General features: G+C 45.0%; 1 protein-coding gene and 1 non-coding gene across 4 annotated transcripts in view; one reads left to right on the top strand and one right to left on the bottom strand.

The window, feature by feature from the left end:
• Positions 1–1,881: 1,881 nt before the first annotated feature.
• On the bottom strand, positions 1,882–1,984 carry LOC129679476 (U6 spliceosomal RNA). The gene has a single exon (XR_008720553.1). It is a non-coding gene; the product is annotated as a U6 spliceosomal RNA (small nuclear RNA).
• A 6,082-nt stretch (positions 1,985–8,066) lies between these two features.
• The window catches only part of Pc (pyruvate carboxylase), a 58,518-nt gene continuing 45,532 nt past the window's right edge, over positions 8,067–21,052 (top strand). Inside the window, exons 1-2 of one of the 3 annotated variants that reach the window (XM_055610533.1) lie at positions 11,071–11,095; positions 13,936–13,980. Coding sequence is in view for 1 of the 3 variants with exons in the window: in XM_055610531.1 (XP_055466506.1) it covers positions 11,078–11,095 (18 nt within the window). In the remaining 2 variants the exon portion in view is untranslated. Of the gene's footprint in view, positions 8,131–11,045; positions 11,096–13,935; positions 13,981–21,052 lie in introns of those variants that run through there. The other 2 variants (XM_055610532.1, XM_055610531.1) reach the window with 2 other exon arrangements.

Below are 21,052 nucleotides of genomic sequence, written 5' to 3'. Positions count from 1 at the left end.
AGGCAGTATAGATTTAAAAAATTCTTCTGGGGCTGGAGAGATGGCTCAGAGGGTAAGAGCACTGCTTGCTCTTCCAGAGGTCCTGAGTGTAATTCCCAGCAACCACATCTGTAGTGGACTCTCATGTTCAGGTGTACACGCAGGCAGAACATTGTATATATAATAAAATAAAATAAATAAATCTTTAAAAAATTCTTCTGCTGTTATGCCAAGCACTTAAGAAGTATTCTATAAATACTTACTGAATTATCTATGTTTGCTATTTCCAATTCATTAATGTGGACACATTATAATTACCTATTGTTCTTACAAAAGGTAATATTCTTTAAGTAAAGAAAGCTGTCTATTTTACATGTATATATTTTTTCCTCACTTGCTTGCTTTATTGATCACAAAGGCAGTATCTGACACGGATGTTCAGTTCTGTCCTCTTTTGACCGGCCTTTCTCTTTCAGAGGTTTCTAACAGTTTCACATCTGCACAGGGTCCTGCTTCTTACTTGTTTGCCTGTTGTTCTTGTCCTTGTCTTCTCTGTGTCTTCCACTGGCTCCCGATATGCCTTCTCTGAAGCAGGAACTCAGGATGGAATTGTGCTCTTCTCCAAGGGTCATGTCTAATTAGTTTGCAAATAATGAAGTATAGAGGGTTTGTTTGATCTACCAAGTCAATATCCTTGATTTCTTTTTTCATCTCATTTTCACCTCAAGGTTTTCTGACATCCAAACCTGTCTATGTTTCCCTGATCAATTTAAAGCACTCAGCTATTACACATTTCTTGTCAGGAAGGAAGTAATTGGAACTCTAGGACTGTTTACTTTGCTGTGGTGCTCAGTGTATACCTGGCTAAGACATGCATGGTTGCAGTGGTGGTTGCTGTTTGCTTATAAACCAAATGTTACTGACTTTTATTTTAGAGTTATTGCTCAGCAATGAGCATAATTATCTGGATTTCCTTTGTAGGTAATAGCAAGCTTAAATGGGCAATTTATCTGAGGCAGGGGGAAAGCCCAAGTGATGAACTCTTCTTACTGGTCTTCAGGTGATGGTGATTGTCTTCATCACCGTTTTAAAGTTGTAAAGAGATGCCATGACCAAGGCGATACTTATAAAGAAGAAAGCATTTACTTGGAGGTTTGCTTACAGTTTCAGAGGGTTAATCTAGCATCGTCACGGTAGGAGCAGGGCAGCACGCATGGCACTGGAGTAGTAGCTGAGAGCTACATCCTGATCCAGAGGCAGAGACACACGAGACACTCTTTCAAAGCCCACCCTAAGTGGTACACTTCTCTAACAAGGCCACACCTCCTAATTCCTCTCAAGTAGTGCTACTCCCTAATGACCAAACATTTAAATATGTGAGACTGTGGGGGCCACTCTTATTCAAACCACCACATTCCACTCCCTGGCCTCCACAGGCTTATAGACATATCCCATAGTCTATCAGTCTCTGAGACCCATGGCAAGCTCTTAATTGTAACCCCTGGAAAGTAAAATTAAAAAAAACAAAACAAAAACAAAAACAAACAAACAAAAAAAAAAGACTTATTAATAGCTACATGGTACAGTCAATTCTAGACTGTCTTTTTTTTTTTTTAAACAGAGTTTCTCTATGCAGGCTGTCCTGGACTCTGTAGGCAGAGATCCACCTGCCTCTGCCTCCCAGAGTGCTGGGATTACAGATATCCTCTGCCAATGCTTTTAAATATAAAAGTCTTCAACTAAGCCTCAGGCAGATTTTTATGACAAGGGCAAAAAACAGCCACTTTTTTTTTTTTTTTTTTGCATGATTCTATTGCTATGTCTTTTCTTCAGCAGTTACTCATTTCTGTTTTAGTTAAGATGTGGATGCTGCCACCTTTATTTATTTATTTATTACAATTTAAAGTTATGGAATGCTTCACGAATATGCATGTCATCCTTACAGAGGGGCCTTGCTAATCCTTTCTGTATTGTTCCAATTTTAGTATGTGTGCTGCCTAAGCAAGAACTATCTGAAATTTCTTGAGCTGGGCTCAACTGTCTCTTAAGCTCCTACTAGGATGGTCCACTAAGCCCTATTTAAAGTAGCCAATCACTTTTCTAGTACAAAGTCCCAAAGTCTTCCATATTCCTCCAACAAACAGCATGGTCAGGACTGTGACAGCAATACCCTCTTTTGGAGTTCAAATCCACTGGGAAAAGACCACAGACTGGATTCATATTATAATTAGACGAGCTTGTTAGTTACTGCTCGAAGCCAAACAGAAGGTGTGTTGGACAGAAGAGGCTAAAGGAATGGGCACCACAGTTATCTCATTTGTGTGGAATGTGTGGCTGGGTGATAAACTGCTTTTACTTTCCTCAGCTCTGAGAAGCTGTCCTCTCCCTTTATATACAGCCATAAAGGAGTTGTCTCGTTCCCTGGTACATGAAATAAGTGGGTTTACAAAAGCCGGAGCAACTGGTTAATTATCTCTTAGCAGTTTTACAATTTTGGGGAGGAGACAAGGAGTCAGGGTTGCTAGGAGCTTATTTTTTTAAGAATTTAGGATGGGTGCCTTGCATAAATGGAGTTTTCCTTAGCCACCACAACCCAGTTTCTGATACCAGCTTCAGTAGTCACTGTTCTGTTGCTGTGAAGAAATACCATGACTAAGGCAACACTTACAAAATAAAGCATTTAATTAGGGTCTTGCTTACAGTTTCAGAGGGTTAGTCCATTTTCATCGTGGTGGGAGCATGATGGCATGGCACTGGAGAAGTAGTTGAGAGCTACATTCTAATCCACAGGCAGAGAGACACAGAGACATTCTGATCTGGTGTGAACCTTTTGAAACCCCAAAGCCCATCTGCTTGGACACACTTCCTCCAACAAAGCCATACCTGCCAATCCTTCTGAAATAGTGCTACTCCCTGGTGACTAAGCATCCAAATATATGAGCCTAGGGGGCCACTCTTTTTCAGACCACCACAGTGATGCTGTCCCTCTGGCTTGTCCTATCACTCCGGGCATCTTTGTGTATGGTAGCTAGCATACACGACACTTTTAGCTACAGAGAGGCAGAAAGTGAAAGGGTGGAAAAGGGAAAGACCAGGCTCTATGCCTGCTCTGAGTTGGAGATGCTCTTATTGGCTGCTGCAGATGACCACAAGACTTTTTGCATTACATAAACCATACCTGTCCACTGTCTGTTTATCCTGTTTATTAGATTTTTAAGCCCAAAGCCTATTTCCTACCCTCTTTAATTAAGGGGAAGACCATCTGAAACCCCATAGCTTCTTCAAAAAGCCTTTTCTGGAATAATAGACATCAGGTGGGCTTCATGTAGGCAACAGACCCCAGCCTCCTTCACAGGGAATTGTAATTAGGAAGATGGTGGGTCTTGTTTTCCCTGACTGACCTGAGTTTGAGAAGGAGCCCTGTGTGTAGTTTAGGGTGTGTAGCTGTGTTAGTCATCACTGTAACAAAATACCAGAAGTTAGCAGCTTATAAAGATGAGATTTATTTATTGGCCTGTGGTTTAGAAGATTTTAGTCAGTGGCTAGTTTTTGTTGCTTCTTGGAGCTGCATTGGAGTACATCACTGCTGTAGCGTTTGACAGATGAGATAGATCACATTGTGGTCACCAGAAAGTAGGGAGAAAGAAAGACAGGAAAGAAGGAAGGAAGGGAGGGAGGGAGGGAGGGAGGGAGGGAGGGAGGGAGGGAAGAAAAGAGAAAGAGAGAAAGAAAGAAAGAAAGAAAGAAAGAAAGAAAGAAAGAAAGAAAGAAAGAAAGAAAGAAAAAGAATTCTCTTTAAAGCTGCACCTATGATAACCTAACTCCTTTCAAGTAGCCCCATCCCTCACAGGCCCTACACCTCTCTATAGTCCAGCAGCTAGTGACCACATCTTCAATCTGTGGACCTTCCAAGGACATTCAGGATCTGAATTATCACTGGCTTTCTCTCTCTAGAGGTTTGCTGTCTGAAATCCTCAGTGATGTCCAGGATTCTTTGGTGTTTTTGTTTTGTTTTGTTTGTTTGTTTTTTGGTTTTTTGAGACAGGGTTTTTCTGCGTAGCCTTGGCTGTCCGGACTTACTTTGAGATCAGGCTGGCCTCACAGTAATCCACCTGCCTCTGCCTCCTGAGTGTTGGGATTAAAGGCATGTGCCACCACCACCCATCTGTTTGGTGGTTTTTATGTGCTGGTTTGTTTTCTTTCTCTTAGAACTAAATTTATATATAAAAAAGCAATAGTAAACTAATATAATTATGACAGCTGTAAGTTATAGCAGTGACAAAATTCATTCTGCTCTCCTGAGATCTTCCCTTCTCTTCCTTTCTTCTTTCTTTTCTTTTCTCCCCCTCCCCCATTTTTGGCAAGGTTTTATATTGCCCAGACTGGTATTGAACTTTCTATGTGGCCAAGGATGATCTTGAACTCCTGCTCCTTCTGCTTTTACCTTCCAGGAGCTGGGGTTACAGGTGTGTGCTCTCACAGTTGGTTTCTGTGGTGCTTGGGTTTAAACTCAAGGCTTTATACAAGGCAAGTACTCTATCAAGTCTATGTTCCAGTTTTTAGTTAATAGAGACAGAGATTCACTGTGTCACCTAGGCTGACCCTCAGACTCATTCTGCAGCCCATACTGGATACAAAGGTTCAGTGCTTCTCCTGGCTTAGCCTACTAGTGTTAGAATTTCAGGAGTGCTCAGGATACCTGGCTTTCCTGGTATTGCTCTATATATTCTCTCTACTTCAAACCCAGGACCTTTTCACGTTCTAGGCAAGAAGTCTACCACTGAGCCACAGCGCAGCCTTCTGCTTTCTACAGCCATATTGGAGATGTCACCTCAAGGAAACTGACCCTTTAAGGGAAAAATTTCTTCTCCCAGTTATGGCAGAGTTCAGACCCAGAATCTCTGATACTGTGCTCGCACTCAAGCCAGCCTGCCCACAGTGGTGACCAGACAAAGCATTCCCACCCCTTGAAGGCCTGCCTGTGCTTGTGCTAGTCTCTGAGCAGCAGCTGTTTCTGTGCATGTGTGCTTTGCAAAGCCTGTATCGTCTTTTCTTCCCCCTCCCTGCACAGAACCTGGAGTCCCGGAGCAGGGCTTTTCCCCTTTTCCCCTTTTCATCTGCTTAGTATGTTATTCTTCTCTGTCCTTTTTTTTTTTTTTTTCCATTTCCTCTATAGAATGCAGCTTTTTGTTTGTTTGTCTGTTTGTTTGAGACAGGGTGTCATGTAGCCCAGGCTGGCTTCACATTTTCTATATAGCAGATCACTTCCTGAGTGCTGGGATTGCAGGTATATGGTATACACCCAGATTTATAATGTCCTTCTCAAGGACTACAAGAGAGATAAGGACACTCTTGCCTGAAGGTTTGAGGAAATACAAAGGAGTATTTTTAGCTGGTGACCGAGTTTCTTTTCAAGGCTGTTTGCACACTCTTAGTTGTTCAGTGAAAGTGGGTTGTCTTCCTCACATGCACAGGAAAGAGGGTATAAATGGGTACAGTCTGCTGGCAGCCATGCTTCCTTCGTTACACACTGGTGTCTCTGTGCATTGAACAAATTAAGTTTGGATCTGGGCCCAGCTCTGTTCCCTGAAGAGGAGAGAATCCTGATGTTGAGTGGACGGAAGGGGCAAAGGGGCAGGGTTACTTGGAGAAGAGTGTATGGAGGGAAAGGAAGAGCTTGAAGAATCAGGGTTGAGGCAAGCCGCTTCTTAGATCTGGTATGTTGTCCCTTTCCAGGGGCCAGCCCAGTGACTGCTGTTTGATCTGGTTTGCCCATTCTCCTGCCTCCCTATTCTTGTCCCATCTTCCAAAATTGAGTGTGTTTGTGGTTTTCCTTTCTTCCCATATATTAGGCAAGAGAAAGAAGGTAGGCCCTGCTGTTATACACCAGTGTGGATAATCTGCTTATAGGGAGTGGAACTTCCTGCAGGGTCTTCCGAGTCACTGGCATTTGTGGAATCTGAGAACACCATTGCCCTGCTCTCTCCCATTCCACCTCCACCCTCACTCTGCCCTTCCCCTGTCCCAGCAAGAAGCATGGACTGTTCTAGTCATTTTTACACACATACACACACACATACACACACACATACACACACACCCCCCTTTTGGCTATCTCTGCTAGATTACTTTAGACACAAACAGCCTTGTTCTGAGCTTATTCATACCAAAGAGTTATGGCCAAGATTTGAGTTCTGCTCTCACACAGAAGAGCCCTGGATCAGACCCTTCGCTCCAGTACCTCCTGCTTTCATCCCCTTCCTTGTTGCTTGCTTGCTCTTCTTAGACAGATCCTCAAAACTGGTTCATTCCCTTCTGGCCTGGGACCCCTCCACTGTTGTCACTGCACTATCCCCTCCAGACATCTCCGAGAGTGCGTAGCGGTGACACAGACCCCACCTGGGCCCTACAGAGTGTCTTTGAAGGAGAATTTGCAAACAAATGTTTTCTCCTTTAATTGTTCATTTTGAGATTACTTCTCAGAGCAGAGTTGGTCTCCCTGGCTGGGGTACTGGGATTGAGTCTGTTCAGGAAGTCTCCTGACAGCCTCTTATTAAGATAGGTTTTGGAGTCTCACTGAGCTTTGTCTGGTTGCTTCTCAGAGCTGGCCTACTCAAGGAGCTTCTGAGTAGAACTCCAGGTAGACACTATAGTGTTGTTGAAGCCCGATTGAGGAAGACATCTGGAGGTTACGACCTCCACTTGGCCAGAGGCTGGCGAAATCTTTTCTTTAAATATTCTAATTATGTGGTGGGGAGTCATGTCACAGGACAGTTTGTTAAGAGTTGGTTCTCTTCATCAACTGTGTTGATCCTGGAGATCACATTCTGGTTGTCAGGATTGGCAGCAAGAGCCTTTACCTGCTGAGTATCTCACTGGCTGGAAAATGTGTTCTTTATTCTTTTGCTTCTCATTTCTGCATCTGTATGATCTCCAACTCTGTTCTGACGAGAGAGGGTAGAAGTGGAATGTTCATGGTGGAGTTGGTCCAGGGAGAAGCCATGGAGGCTTGTCATCTCACTGTACAGGGGCTCTGTGGGGTGATGAATGTGTCACGGTGAAGTTTTCTTTTACAAAGCATTGTTGGGTGAAAGAAAATCCCACTCATCGCTTTTGTCCTACCATCCAGAGTATACAGGCTTCTGTGAGAGGATGGACTTGGATACTTGACTAGAGATTATTCTCCCCAGCCCCTGTTTCTGTGTGTAGCCCTGACTGTTTTGGAACTCTGCATTTCTGAGGCTGGTGTTGAACTCAGGAGTACCCCCTGCCTCTGCCTGCTGAGTGCTGGGAGTAAAGGCATGACACACCACCACCCAGATGGAGATTTTACAATTGCTTGTGGCTGCTCCATCTTGGATAAGAAGACTATTAACCCAGGAGAGAGATGAATATTTTGTTCCTTTTCTGTTACAGGTCCTCTTAAGCCATCTTTGACAGTAGGCAACCCTTGAGGACCTTCCCTGCAGCCTGCCCTGAGCAGGGAATGGTGCTGCCAGGAGCCCTGAGACTGGGTAGATGATGCCTGTCAACTCAGGTCACCTGGGTACAGCCCAAGCAAATCTCTCCTTTAGTGTTGAGAGTGCCAGCAGATTTCCAGACCTTTCCCTCTTATAGCAACTAGGGCAGTGGATATGTATTGATTTTTGTGTTGGTGTGTTGAGCTGAAGTTTGAGGCAAAGCCCAGTGACAGTGGACAGTAGCTCTCACTCACTGTAAGCCAGAATCAGGCTGCCCTGGCCTGGCCTGGTCGTCCCTGGAGCTTAGTTCTAGAATTCCACACTTGTTTCTTAGCTTATCAATTCCTTTATCTTAAGTAGGAAAAGGAGAAGGGTATTTCTGGAAGCCTTTGCTGATTTGTAGGGATTCTTCTCCTAAGTAGACCATTTCCACATACATTCCTGGGGGGACTAAGAATTTTCCAGTAAGGTTTACTAGAAGTCACAAAGGGCCAGGTCCATCATGTGCTTTCTATTGTGCCATCTTATTCTCCCTTTAGGTTTATTTCCATAACTATTTACCCAGTTAGAATTTACAGGAGAGCCAGAAAAGAGCCTGCCCCTGTGCAAAGGTCATTTCTTTTTTTTGCCAAGCCCTGCCAACAATAGTGTGTTGTGTGTTCCAGCAGACCCGGAGGCTAAAGAACTGCAGGTTGGTGGGTTTGTTTGTTGGTGATGAAGGGGCAGAGGGTTAGGACAGGGGAAGGCTGTGAAGAGCTTTGAGGGGAGGTGGAGACAGGGTGGAGAGTACTTAGCTGAAGTGCGGGAAGATGCCAGCAGTTGCTGGCACCAGGACTACGAAGAAAAGAGAGTCAAAGCGGAGCCTTGGGCTGGAACCAGGCATCACCTACCAGTGAATGCTTGTCAAGGCTAGAACTGCTGCTTGGTTACCCTCTGCTCCTTTAGCACGAGACTTTTGAGATGTGTAGTGGGAATCTTGGAACCTGGCATCCTGCCTCCTGAGGTCCTTGGCGGATTTCCCCAGAGTTCCCCAAGGAAGGCCACCAGTATAGCCTTTTGTGGGTGGGACTGAGTCGCTCTAGACCCTTGGCTTCTGTGCAGCTGCCAGCGGTGGCGGCATGGAGTGCTGTGCTGTAGACCTGGCTTTGTTCTGCTCAGTACTGAAGGAATAAGTTTCAGACCCCTGCTGGGAACACAGCAGGGAAAAGAAGATCCTGCCACCTTCTGTCATCAAAGAAGCCAGCAGAAGGCCATAGCCTGCGCAGTTACTACTGTGATCATACCATGCAGGAAAAGCACTCCCCAAGCCCTTGGGGGCCTCTTGAGGAGCCTCCCTTCCCTGTAGCTATCTGCCTCATGCGGCTGGCAGCTTCGGACCTGCAACTTGGCAGGACACCCGAACCTTAGGCATATTTCAAACTCAGAGTTGTCTCTCCCTGTTGTCAAGTGGAGAGTGAAACAGGAGCCTGATCAGCACCCCCTGCTGCCCTGCTAGGCCATAGGTACAATCTGAACCTGGGGAGACTCTTCTCATTGGCCTAGCATAGGGGCTTGCAGGCCATTTCCTTAACCAGCCCTGCGTGGTGTTGGAATGGTCAGTTCTGGTATGAGTGGCAGAATTGCCCATAGTGGACAGAGCCTGTTTAGAATTAATCTGTGCTTCAGTGGGGCTTACCAGTCTGGGAGTAATCTGTTCTTAACTCATACTGCCTGATCCCAACCTCACAGTGGTCTCCTTATGTTCTCTCTATTCCTGTCACCTCACCTGTGGGCCTCACTAGGGTGCTGGTGCCACACTCAGAAGAAAATATCCTATTAGCCAGTGGCAATGAGTGTGAAAGCCCGGGTCCTCACTGAGATTTGCTGTTTCCTGGGTGGCTTGATCACCCCAGAGATGGCAACAGAAAGTACTTAGATTTTGAATTCCTAACCCATTTTTGAGGAAAACCCTTATAACCCTTTAAGCCCATGATTGTGACATATTTTTCAAAGTACCACCATTTGCCTGAGAATGGCTTCTGGCCCAGGGTGTACCTCAGGGCACACTTTGGAGTTCCTTCCTCCAAATGCTCACAGTTCTGACCTTGTGCCCTTTTGGCACATTGACCCTTTGGGATGCTCTGAGTCATCCATCTGTGCAAGGATAGCCAGCTGTCCCATGTAATTATTCCGGCCTATGTCTAAGCCCTGTCCCAGGAGACAGTTGTGACATTTCCTATATGGAGCCTGTGTCACTGGGCTCTCAGAATGGTACTGGCATAGCAATATTGAATGGTTTAATTTCTTCATGTATACAAATCACAAAAAAATGTTTGTCTGGGACCCCACACATCTAGGGGTACCCTGCCCAGGGGCTGCAGTTGTGCCTTTTAGTTCTGCTCAGAAGCTCTGGGCCTAGACCAGAAAAGAGGATAAGGGCCTATTGTTTGTCCCTGGGACCTGAATGGGACTTTGTTTTCCTCCTTTAGCTGTGGCCAAGTGGCTGTGGGTGCTGGTGTTATAGTCTCATCTCAAATAAGAAATCCATTCCCAACATACTTCATGCCGATTACTGAATATTATGGGAGTATAGGGCTTTGAGCCAGCTAGGGGTCTTGTGTTTGTGGCTGCTAGCTAGGGGCCATTATGGGACCAAGAAAAGGCACCTTCGCTATCAAGCGCTCGGATCTTGGGTCTAGGTGAAAGAAGTATCTGCAAGGAGGGGATGGTGGGCCATGGTGGGTGGACCAAGCAGCAGATGTGAGCTGTGCTTCCCCTTCCTTCCCTGTCCTTTTGCTCTCTATCCCTAGCCAATCACTGTCTAAGATGGCTCTCTAGTTGGGGGTACCTGTTTTGACTGAAGGGCAAAAAAAAAAAAAAAAAAAAGGGAAAGATGGTGCCAAGCTGAGTAGGGATTGTGTTGCTGGGTTTGGCAATCAGGAAGCAGCCTGTTTAGCCAGCTCTGTATTTGGAGGCAATCCATCCTACAGATACAGGTCACTTCCCACCTGGCCCTGAGAGGTACATCTGTTCATTGCTCTTTATAAGTCACACAGCAGGCGTGGCTGTTTGCTAAATTCACTACCCCAGGCCAGTGGGGAGTGCTGTCCTCACCCAGTGGTTCAGAGAGGGCCCTGGGCCCTCACAGGTCCTGAAGCCCAGTTTAAGGGAATCTTCAGGGCAGAACAATTGTCCTAGCAATACTAACACATTACTTTTCCTTTTACCAGTGATGTAAAATTAGGGGAGGCAAAACTGCTGACACTTTTGCAGGACTCAGGCTGCATGTAGACTGCCATCTCAGGACCTTGACCTTCACTTCACTTAGTATTAGCCTTAATGAAGCAGTGAAGCAGTTTCATTTAATCAACACTAATGTGCTGGGGGCTTGGGCACAGGTTCTTACCTTTCTGTGTGATAAAATGGGAACTAGGCATTCTGCTTACCAGCTGTGGGGGTGTGTGGGGAAAGCACTTATCCAGCCATATGCATTGCGCGTTGAGCTTGATGGGTTTTCAGAATGCACTGAAGTAAAACTGCGGTTACAGATGCAGTCACACAGATTTGAGTGCTGTCTAAACTGTTGGGTTTTCTTGTTTTGTTTTTCCCCAAAAGTGAATGTTGATGAGTCTGTTGCTTCAGAGGAAACAACAAACAATATGTATGGCCTTGCTGAGGTAAGAGCTTGCAGGCACCCTTAAAATATCTAAAGGCTTTTCTGAAGACATGGGCCTTGTTAGTGATATTATACAGGTGGCATTTTTTAAAAATTAAATTTAATCTGTCCAGAAGAACAGTGTAGTACAGGGAGCCAGTATTTTCCAGATGACTAGCACATGAAATTACAAAACCATGATGGGCAAAAAAGACCCATTTACAAATTGAGACAGGCCAGTGAATTTTAAAATCATAGAGTAAGGAAAGTTCATGAGGTTTGAGATTCCTTGTCACAGTGAACTGTTTGTCTATTGAGTTTGGATGCAGCGTCAAGGGGAGAGGCCTCAGTCATCTAGGGTTATTAAAACATTTCTTTCTTTTGCAACTACATGTCTGGGCGAGTCTAGGTTTTCCTCAGCATCAACATTATAGTAGAATGAGTACAGTGCAATAAGGACACATGTGATGGTTGCTGAGGGTTGATCCCAGGATTTCACACAAGTTAAGCGGGTGCCCAGTCTTCATTAAAATTTTGATAAATGGCCAGGTTAGGTGTCACATGTCTGTAATCCCAGCACTCAGGGAGGCAGAGGCAGTCTCTGTGAGTTCAAGGCCAGCCTGGTCTACAAAGTGAGTCCAAGACAGCCAAGGTTATACAGAGAAACCCTGTCTCAAAAAACAAAAACAACACAAAAATTGGCAAATAAAAAAAATTTGGGTGAATTTTTTGTGGTGCTGGGGGTATAACCCAGGTCCTCATGAATGCTAGGTAAGGGCTATACCACAAAATACATTTTTTTAATAAATAAAATTTCTTTTTAAAGAACAGCTTTATTTGATATGTATTCACAAAAAATTTACTCTCTGTGTGTATTACTCTCTGTGTGTATTACTCTCTGTGTGTATTACTCTCTGTGTATATCGTAGTGGGTACGCAGGCTAGTGGTTGTTTCCGGTTGTCTTCCTTGGTGGTTCTCCATCTTGTTTTTTGAGACAAGATCTTTGAACTTGAGTATTACCAATGTGGCTAGACCGGCGCTTAGAACGCCTCAGGGGTTCTCTTGACTCTGCTTCCCCAGGGCTACACTGTTACAGATGTACACTGCTTCATGCAGTGTTACCGTAGGTGCCAAGGGTGAAAGTCAGGTTTTTGTGCTTGCGCAACAATCACTTTACTGACTTGTTTATTTGTTATTTAAAAACATTTTTTAAATGAATTACAGATTATTTACTTTGTATCCCAGCTGTAGCCCCCTCCCTCGGCCCCTCCCAATCTTCTCCCCTGCTCTCATCTCCTTCCCTGTCTCTCCCCAAGTCCACTGATAAGGGAGGTTCTCTCCTCTTTCCTCATCAGGATTGGCTGCATTGTCTTCCTCTGTGGCCTGGTAAAGCTGCTCCCCCACTCAGAGGGAGATGATTAAAGAGCCAGCCACTGAGTTCATGTCAGAGACAGTCCCTGTTTCCATTACTAGGGAACCCACTTGGACACTAAGCTGCCATGGGCTACATCTGTGCAGGGGTTCTAGGTTATCTCCACGCATGGTCCTAAATTGGAGTGTCAGTCTCAGAAATGATCCCTGTGCCCAGCTTTTTGGTTCTGTTACTCTCCTTGTGGAGCTCCTGTCCCTTCCAGGTTTATCTCCTCCTTCTTTCGTAAGATTCCCTGCATTCTGCCCAAAATTTAGCTATGAGTCTCAGCATCTGCTTTGATACCCTGCTGGGTAGAGTCTTTCAGAGGCCCCCTGTGGAATGTAATCAATGTGGAATGGAATCAAATGTCAGAGAAACGCTTAAAGAAATGTTCAACTTCCTTAGTCATCAGGGAAATGCAAATCCAAACGACCCTGAGATTTCACCTTACACCAATCAGAATGGCTAAAATCAAAGACTCAAGTGACAATACATGCTGGAGAGGATGTGGAGAAAGGGGAACCCTCCTCCACTGCTGGTGGGAATGTAAACTTGTACAACCACTTTGGAAATCAATCTGGTGCTTTCTCAGACAATCAGGAATGGTGCTACCTCAAGATCCAGCTATATCACTCCTAGGCATAGATCTAAAAGATGCTCAAGTATACAACAAGGACATTTGCTCAACCATTTTCATAGCAGCTTTATTTGTAATAGCCAGAATCTGGAAACAACCCAGATGTCCCTTAACTGAGGAATGGATACAGAAATTGTGGTATTTTTACACAATGGAATATTACTCAGCAATTAAAAACAAGGAAATCATGAAAACTGCAGGCAAATGGTAGGATCTAGAAAAGATCATCCTGAGTGAGATACCCCAGAAGCAGAAAGACACAGATGGTTTATTTATTATTTTTAAATTTTTTATGTTCATTGATGTTTTGTCTGCATGTGTGTCTGTGTGAGGGTGTTGAAATCCCTGGAGCTGAAATAACAGACAGTTGTGAGTTGCCATGTGGATGCTGGGAACTGAACTCAGGTCCTGTGGAAGTCCTACTGACTTGTTTTTTGAGACTCTCAGGGAATGTGCATTTTAGTCTTAGCTATCTGTTTTTTTGAGACAGGGTCTCCCTCTGTATATCAACAGACCTGGAACCCACGATGAAGCTTAGACTGGCCTCAGATTTGTGACCCTCTTCCTGCCCCAAACTCCTTAGTTGTGGGATTATAGGCCTCAGCTACCGTATTCAGCTCTCTCTGCCCTACCCTGTGCTTTTGATAAGAGGCTTCATTATGTAGTTCAGGCTGATCTTGAACTCAAGCGATCCCGCTGTCCCAGTCTCCCAAGAAGCTGGGACTGCAGGCACATACAACTGTGTCTAGCTAGAGTTCTCCTCCCACCTTTGGCTTGAAACTTGAAGTTGCCATCCCCATCTCTGTCTTCCAGGTGCTGTTATTACAGACGTGACTGGCAAAATTCACCCCCTGAAAGGTGTGTGATCCAGTAGTTTAAAAGTCAATAGTTTTAAAATATGCTTAGGAGGTTGTGTAACTATCTTCACTATCTAATTGCAGCATATTCTTATCACTCTACAAGGAAACCCTGTGCCCATTAACAGTCACTCCCTGCTCATCTCTCTTCTCAGCTCCTGATGACTATTCTGTACTTTGTGTCCCTGAACTTTGCTGTTCTGGGTACTTCATTTAAATGAGTTGTATTACTTGTGCTTATTTCTATCTGGCTTTGTTCACATAGGTTGTTCTCAGGGTTCATCCACTTTGTAACAGTATTTCATTTTTAAATGTCTAAATATTTTATTGTATGGGTGTCCCACATGTTAATCCTTAAGTAAGTTGCTGGGTGTTTGGAGGGATTCCACCTTTTGCTTATTGTGAACAATGCTGTTATGATTACTGTATACAAGTTTTTAGGTGGACATATATTTTCTGATATCCCATGTATCTAGGAGTAGAATTGCTAGCTCACGAGGTAACTGCTTCATTATTCAAGGAGCTACCAGACTGTTTCCCTAGTGGCTGCACCATTTTATTGCCCCACCAACAATGTAGAAGAGTTTCAGTCCTTCCAGGTCCTCACCACCACTTACTCTCTGTTTTTACCACACTCTGATGATTGTGAAGTGGTCTCCTGCTTAGTTTGATTTATGTCTCCCCTGTGGCTAGGGATGTGGAGCATCCTTGCATGTGTTTATTGGCTATTGGTATACATCAGTCTAAGGAGTATCTAGTAAGACTGGTGTGGCAGCCAGGTATGCCTTTAATCCCAGCACCCAGGAGGCAGAGAAAGGCAAATATCTGAGTTCGAGGCCAGGCTGGTCTACAGAGTGAGTTCCAGGACAGCCAAGACTCTAAAGCAAAACCCTGTCTCGAAAAACCAAACCACCACCAACAACAAACGGCATGGCTCTGAGTCTGTAGATTAGTTTGGGGTGTGTCTCCATAGTTAACTGTGAACATGAGCATGTTTCCTTGATTCAGACCTTCACTTTCTTTAAATAATATATTATAATTTTCAGTGTTTAAGTCTTCATTTGATGAGTCTGTTCCTCAGTATTGCACTGTATTTTCAGTGCTTGTGTGACTGTTTAGATTTCACTTTGTGTTGTTTAACATGTTCCTCATTTTGACTTCTTTCTCGGCTAGATTGAGGACAGGACTGGCTGTCTATCAATGGGAAGTCCAAAAGTTTAGTAGTTGTTCAGTCCATGAGACTGGACATCTCAGCTGGTCTTCAGTATACACTGGAATCTCGAGGATGTAGGCTCTAATCCCAGTGAAGGAATTAATTTGCCAGTGAGCGCAATGACAAGCAGGCAAAAAGCAAGGGCTTCCTTCTTCCGTGTCCTTTATATAGGCTGCCACCAGCAAGTATGACCTAGATTAAAGGTGGATCTTCCCACCTTAAAAGATTCAGATTAAAATTGAGTCTTTCAACTTCAAATGATTTATAAATCAAGGGTGTTAAAAGCAGGTGGTAGTGGCACATGCCTTTAATCCCAGCTCTTGGGGAGGCAGAGGCAGGCAGATCTCTGCGTTCTAGGACAGCCTGGTCTACAGAATGAGTTCCAGGATAGCCAGAGCCATACAGAGAAACCCTGTCAAGAAAAATCCCTCACAGGTATACCCAGCGGATTGCCTTTTAGTTAATCCAGATATAGTCAAGTTGACAACCAAGAGCAGCCATCCAGACTATAGTTAAGAGTATTCTGAAGCTCAAGCTGTGGTGCTAGGAGAGGGGATGGCGAATCCATATAAGCTATGTGTAGCAGGCAGAATTGAGGACTTTATGGAGAGGGGAGGCTCTGTCAATACTGGTTGGTCTGGATCAATCCAGAAACCTTTCTTCCCTGGCCTGGAACTACCCCTGCTTGACTAGAGGCCAAGTGGGGATAGTGATACGGTAGAGGCCTGACAGACTCAGCCCAGTGGCTCCCATTGTCAGTGGTGTTGCCTTGTGGTAGTGGGCTTGGCAAAATGGCCCTGTGGTGATACACTTGGAGGGCTGGAGTGGGCCTGTATTGGTGGGCTTTGGTAGTAGACACTCGTTTGCCACATGTAGGGCATGTGGTAAATTTGTTAAGTGTGGTGATCATTGCTTTCTGTTTCTCCCCAGCACACAATGTCATTTCTGATGCATGACAAAGGGTGGGGGTCTTTCTTACAATTTCTGAATAAAAGAAACTCTCCCTGTCTTTGACATAGAAGTCACACAAGTTCAGTGCCTCTTGGCTGGATTGGAGTTGATAGGGTAGGTAAAGAAAATTGCCTTTAGAGGAGTCCTTGTGCCCAGACAGAATAATCAGCTTTATGAGATGGAGTGAGGACAGGGCGGCACAGGTACAGAGTCTTCTTGCCAGTGTTCCCACTTCTGAGCTGAGCTCAGAATGTCTCATTCCTCACTCAGAATCACCATCCGGCTCACTGTGCCTGAGCAAGCCGCTTGCTGGCAGTAGAAAATGACCTGCCTCCCTTTTTATGGAGCCAAACAAACCTGTTTTGTTGTTGTTGTTGTCTTTTTCATGAATGAAGAAACAAACAAAAATGCTTAACTACCTAAACTATCTGTCCTCTATATCCATGGCTTCTGCATTCAAGGGATCAAAAATATTGGGAAAAATATGTTAATGTTGTTTCTGCCCTAGTATATTGTTAGTCATGTGTTGGTTGCTGGCTGTGTCTGTACTGATCTTGCAAACTTTTTTTTTTTTTGCCATTATTTCCTAAATAATACAGTATGGCAATTATTTTCACAGCATTTGCCTTGTGTCAGGAATGAGTCATGGAAATGGTTTAAATGTATGGAAGGTGGACAGGAAGTCATATGCACGAAGCATATCATTTTTTGCAAATATCTTTTGATAGCTGAAAGTCTTAGAATCAGTCCTGCTTTGGTGCCAGGCAATTGCAGTACTGTTGGTGTTTGGGGTGTTTAACAGTTGAGAAAGAAAGATTGGTTATTTATTTGTATGTGTGCATGTGCCTGCATGAGTTTCCCGAAGAGGGCATTGGATGCTCTGGAATTGTGCTGTGAGCCACCTGATGCAGGTGCTGGGAACAGAACCTAGGTTTTCTCGAAGAGTACCACACTAAGTACTCCTAACTGCTGAGCCATCCCTCCAACCCCATATTATTTTGGAGAGTGGGGGGAATGCTAGAATTTCTGCATCAATTGGAAACAACAGAATGAGTGTCAGGCCCTTGTCTTCCTGCCCAGCCTGGGGTGTGTAGCTTGGTCCATCTGTCACCAAAATTAGAGTATCACCCAGGTTGAGCCTAAGCATTACCAATATCCCCAGAGCACCCTGGTAAAAGGATATCTCCTTCCTGCTTGAGGCCTATTCCTGACCCAGGCAGACTCATCCTAAAGCTAGTGTCTTTCCTAACTAGATTGAGCAAATCAACTTCTTTAGATTTGGACTGCAGGTTTGACTAATGTTTTATAGTCATGAGGTTCTCAACTTTCCGCTCAGTACAATGGAGGTAAATATTCCATCCTATATTTTGTCCATGATGTGAGAATGTTAATGTAACATATCTAAAGGAATTCTTAAGAGAGTGGCCAAGATCTGTTGTAGAAGTGTCTCCTCAGCTGTCTGTAGTCCTTGGCCTTTCTCTCAGGTGGTGCTCAGGCCTCAGGGTCTAGACTGTACAGATTACCCTCAGCAGCACTTGTCATGAGCCACAGCAGCATTAGGAATAGGGCTTATCAGTGTAGCTTTCTAGATGATTCTCTCATCTCATTATTCCTGGGCTCAGCCCTGGTTTGAATGACTAGGGCTCACCTTCCAGAATCAATGTTTACTTGGCGTTGTCAGGATTTTTTTAGTGGAAGCACTCTTCTGTGGTGGACAGGAAGGTAAGTAGAAGCTGATATTATCAGCTCTCACAAAAGATGGAGAAGAGATGGAGGCTTGAAACTGCTAGGCCAGGTCCTGAGGGCTCAGCTTCCACTGGCTCTTCAGGAGATTTGCATCCAGACTGTGCCTACCTAGGCTCTGGCTCAGCTCAGGGCAACATGTACTTTATTAGCAGCTTCTCTGGATGTTGTTAGAACTAGGTGGAGCCCTTGTTGAGCACTTTCCCTTTAGTTCAGGAGGTCACACAAAAGAGAACAGTGGGTTGTTGACTGTGCTACTACAAGTAACCTAGTCAAAGCTCAGCTGGATGCCCTTTGTGTGTGTGTGTGTGTGTGTGTGTGTGTGTGTGTGTGTGTGTGTGATGGCCATGTGCCTAGTGGGAGTGGCCCTTCCTGTCCTCCATGAGCAGTCTTAGGGGCCAATACCACAAAGGCAATCTTTGTAGCATGGACATTTAAAAGACTGCTTGCCAATTAAATCTAGTACAAGCACATGGACCTCAGATAATGTGACCTGGTGAAGGATCTGTCTCTTGGTCCCGGTGGGAGTAAGGACCATCATGTCATGTGTCATGTGTTCCATGATGGACAACCTGAAGGGACATTAAGTCTTAGCAAGAAAAAGCTCTTGCTGGTTCTCCTAGTCCAGCTGCCTCATTCATCTCTTTCCTGGTTGGCTTTTCCAGTCCTCCCGCCTTTGAACATTCAAATGCCATTGTTCTTTATTCCTTCCATGTGAACCCATGAAAAGTGGCTTTCTACTACCCTCTCCTGGCTCTTTTCCACCTGGTTTTGTTTTTGGTTTGAAGCCCCTGGGTGTGTGTGTGTATGTACATGTTTTGGCCATTGTTACTCTCCCTAAAACAGATAGCTTTTTAGCAGGAAAAGGAGAGGAGACATTCTGGGGACCTTCTTAGGGATGGGTATCAAGTAGAGGGTGGGCTAGATCATTGCTCAAGGGCCTGTGGAAACATCTGTGGTTGGAGATGGCAAACCCTGCTTTACAATGGAGATAGAGCCTGTCTCATACTTTGGACAGAAGGTTATGGGCTGTAGACCCAAAGCTCTGGGCCAGCCTGCCTTTATAGAGTAATGGAGGAAAGTAACAAGGATCTCTTATGAACTGGCACAGCTGCCAGAGGTCAGGGGAAGGTCTGTTCTCTCTCTAGCTCCAAGTTAGGGCCACCCTGGACTGTGAAGTGATGTGGGTGAATAATGGAGCCAAAGGCCCAGCCTCCAGTGGGCATGTGGACACTAGAGGGCAAAGGTCAGTTTTCTCTGGCACAAGGTCTCCTGGACAGCAGGGAGGGAAAGTGCAGCCACTGGCCTGTGAGTAGAACTCATTGCTCACGTAGGGCCAGAGGGCTGTCCCATTTGCTTGGGAGGAAACCTTTCCCTCATTTCAGGAGGACAGCCGATAAGGCCACATGGCTACTGGCTTTTTATCTAAGCTGCAACAGCCCAGATTCCTGCCAAGTCATAGGATAGCAACTCAAGGAGGTGGAGGCTATGTGTGTGTGTTCAGGAGGCAGATGAGGGTGGGGTGGAGGTTAGCAGGCTTCAGTCGATTTACTCTGTTGTGCCCCAAACTCCCACCCTACATCTACACTTAAGAGGGACTGTATCTTTTCTCTGTGGGCTAAAAGGGACAGGGGATTTACTCCTATGGCTTTGTTCTCTGTTCAGGAAACCTATCATCAGGAGGGGATATGAGGTAAAGACTCGGTGTGTATTAATCTGGAAAGATCTTTTTGTTTGTTTTCCCCTGGATGCTGGGAACTGAACCATTGATCTCATTCCTGTTGGTTAAGTGCTTCTGTCACTGAGCTACATCCGCCAGGTAGCATGACCCTGATGAGAATGAAGTTAGTTTCACAAGGGTCCTCTTATCTTTCAGTTTCTCTCCAATCCTAACAGTCCTCAGGTTTTTTAAAGGCTCTGTCAAGATTGAATGAATGAATGCTTCTTCCCCCACTTTTGTGTCTGTTCTTCTCTTAACCCTGTACACCTTCTGCTGGTGCTACTAGGGCCTCTCACCACGTATCACCTACCCGGAAGTGCCCTTTCTGTGGCGGGAGGGTCCATGTTACCCCAGGACATCCTGCTACCTGCCTCTGATCTTTTTTAGAGGTCTTGCAGGGTGACGTGTCAGCAGTATTCACTTGGCCCATCTCAGCCCTTACACTTGGTTTGTTCCTGCAGGGGTTTCTCCACCTGAAATGTCTGCCTCCCATCCCTGGACTTTACTGTTCTGGGGAAAGGTGATTTGAGAGAACAGCTGGTATGTGTTGGGTATGCTCTGTAGGGCTTGAGCACTGCTTTAATAGAGAAAGAATGGTTGTGGGTCTTGACGGCACATGGCTCCTTTCCAGCTTGCCAAGATCCAACTCTGTCATAGTTTTGCCTGTCACCTTCATGCTGATCACCCCCAATCACTGTGGCACCTCTCCTTACTGAGCTAGTGATCTTTCCCAATCTGGCCCCAGCCTGGAAGTCAAGCTCTGCTTGATGTGGGTAATTACTAGTTGGTAGCCTGTTTTACATCCCTGCCAAGGGCAGTTTACATGGATTCTCATATTTAATCTTCCCAAACGAATATCTGAGGCTGAATTATTATTTTTTAGTTTCAGGCAAGTGAGCTTCCCCTCAGGCAACCTGGTTTATAAACACTGGGGGTAGGGATTAGCATTTGCTGGACCCTGACCTGGAGCACTCTGTAATAGGAGGTGTTGGGGGATTGTTTTCTCACTCTGGTGCATTCACTGAGCACGTGTTAGAGCCCTGTGAGCTGGGGTTTTCTGCATTGGCCCTCCTCCTGTGACCCTTTCTTTCAGTTTCTTCAGCTGTATCACAGCTGCTTCTAGCTCTACTCAACCTGGGTGTCTTAGCAGTGGAGGAATGTGTTAAAAACAGTGGTACATACACACAGTAGAATATTCTTCAGCCATAAAAAGTAATGAAGTCCTGTCATTTATGACAATATAGAATTTCATTGTTATATGAAATAAACTAGGCACAAAAACAATAGTATGGAATATGAAATATTGACTTCCTGAAAGTTCAGACTTCCAGAGGCTGAGGAAGGCAGTGGAGAGAGAGCACTGGAGAGATGTCAGTGGGCACTGAGTTATACACTGAAGTAGGGAAGAGCAGTCTGGGAGTGTGGTTCCATAATGATATGGCTAGA

The sequence above is a fragment of the Psammomys obesus genome, unplaced genomic scaffold, assembly GCF_907164565.1.
Source record: "Psammomys obesus unplaced genomic scaffold, mPsaObe1.curated_primary_1811, whole genome shotgun sequence".
NCBI lineage: Eukaryota > Metazoa > Chordata > Mammalia > Rodentia > Muridae > Psammomys > Psammomys obesus.
This window is presented reverse-complemented; position numbering and strand designations above follow the sequence as displayed.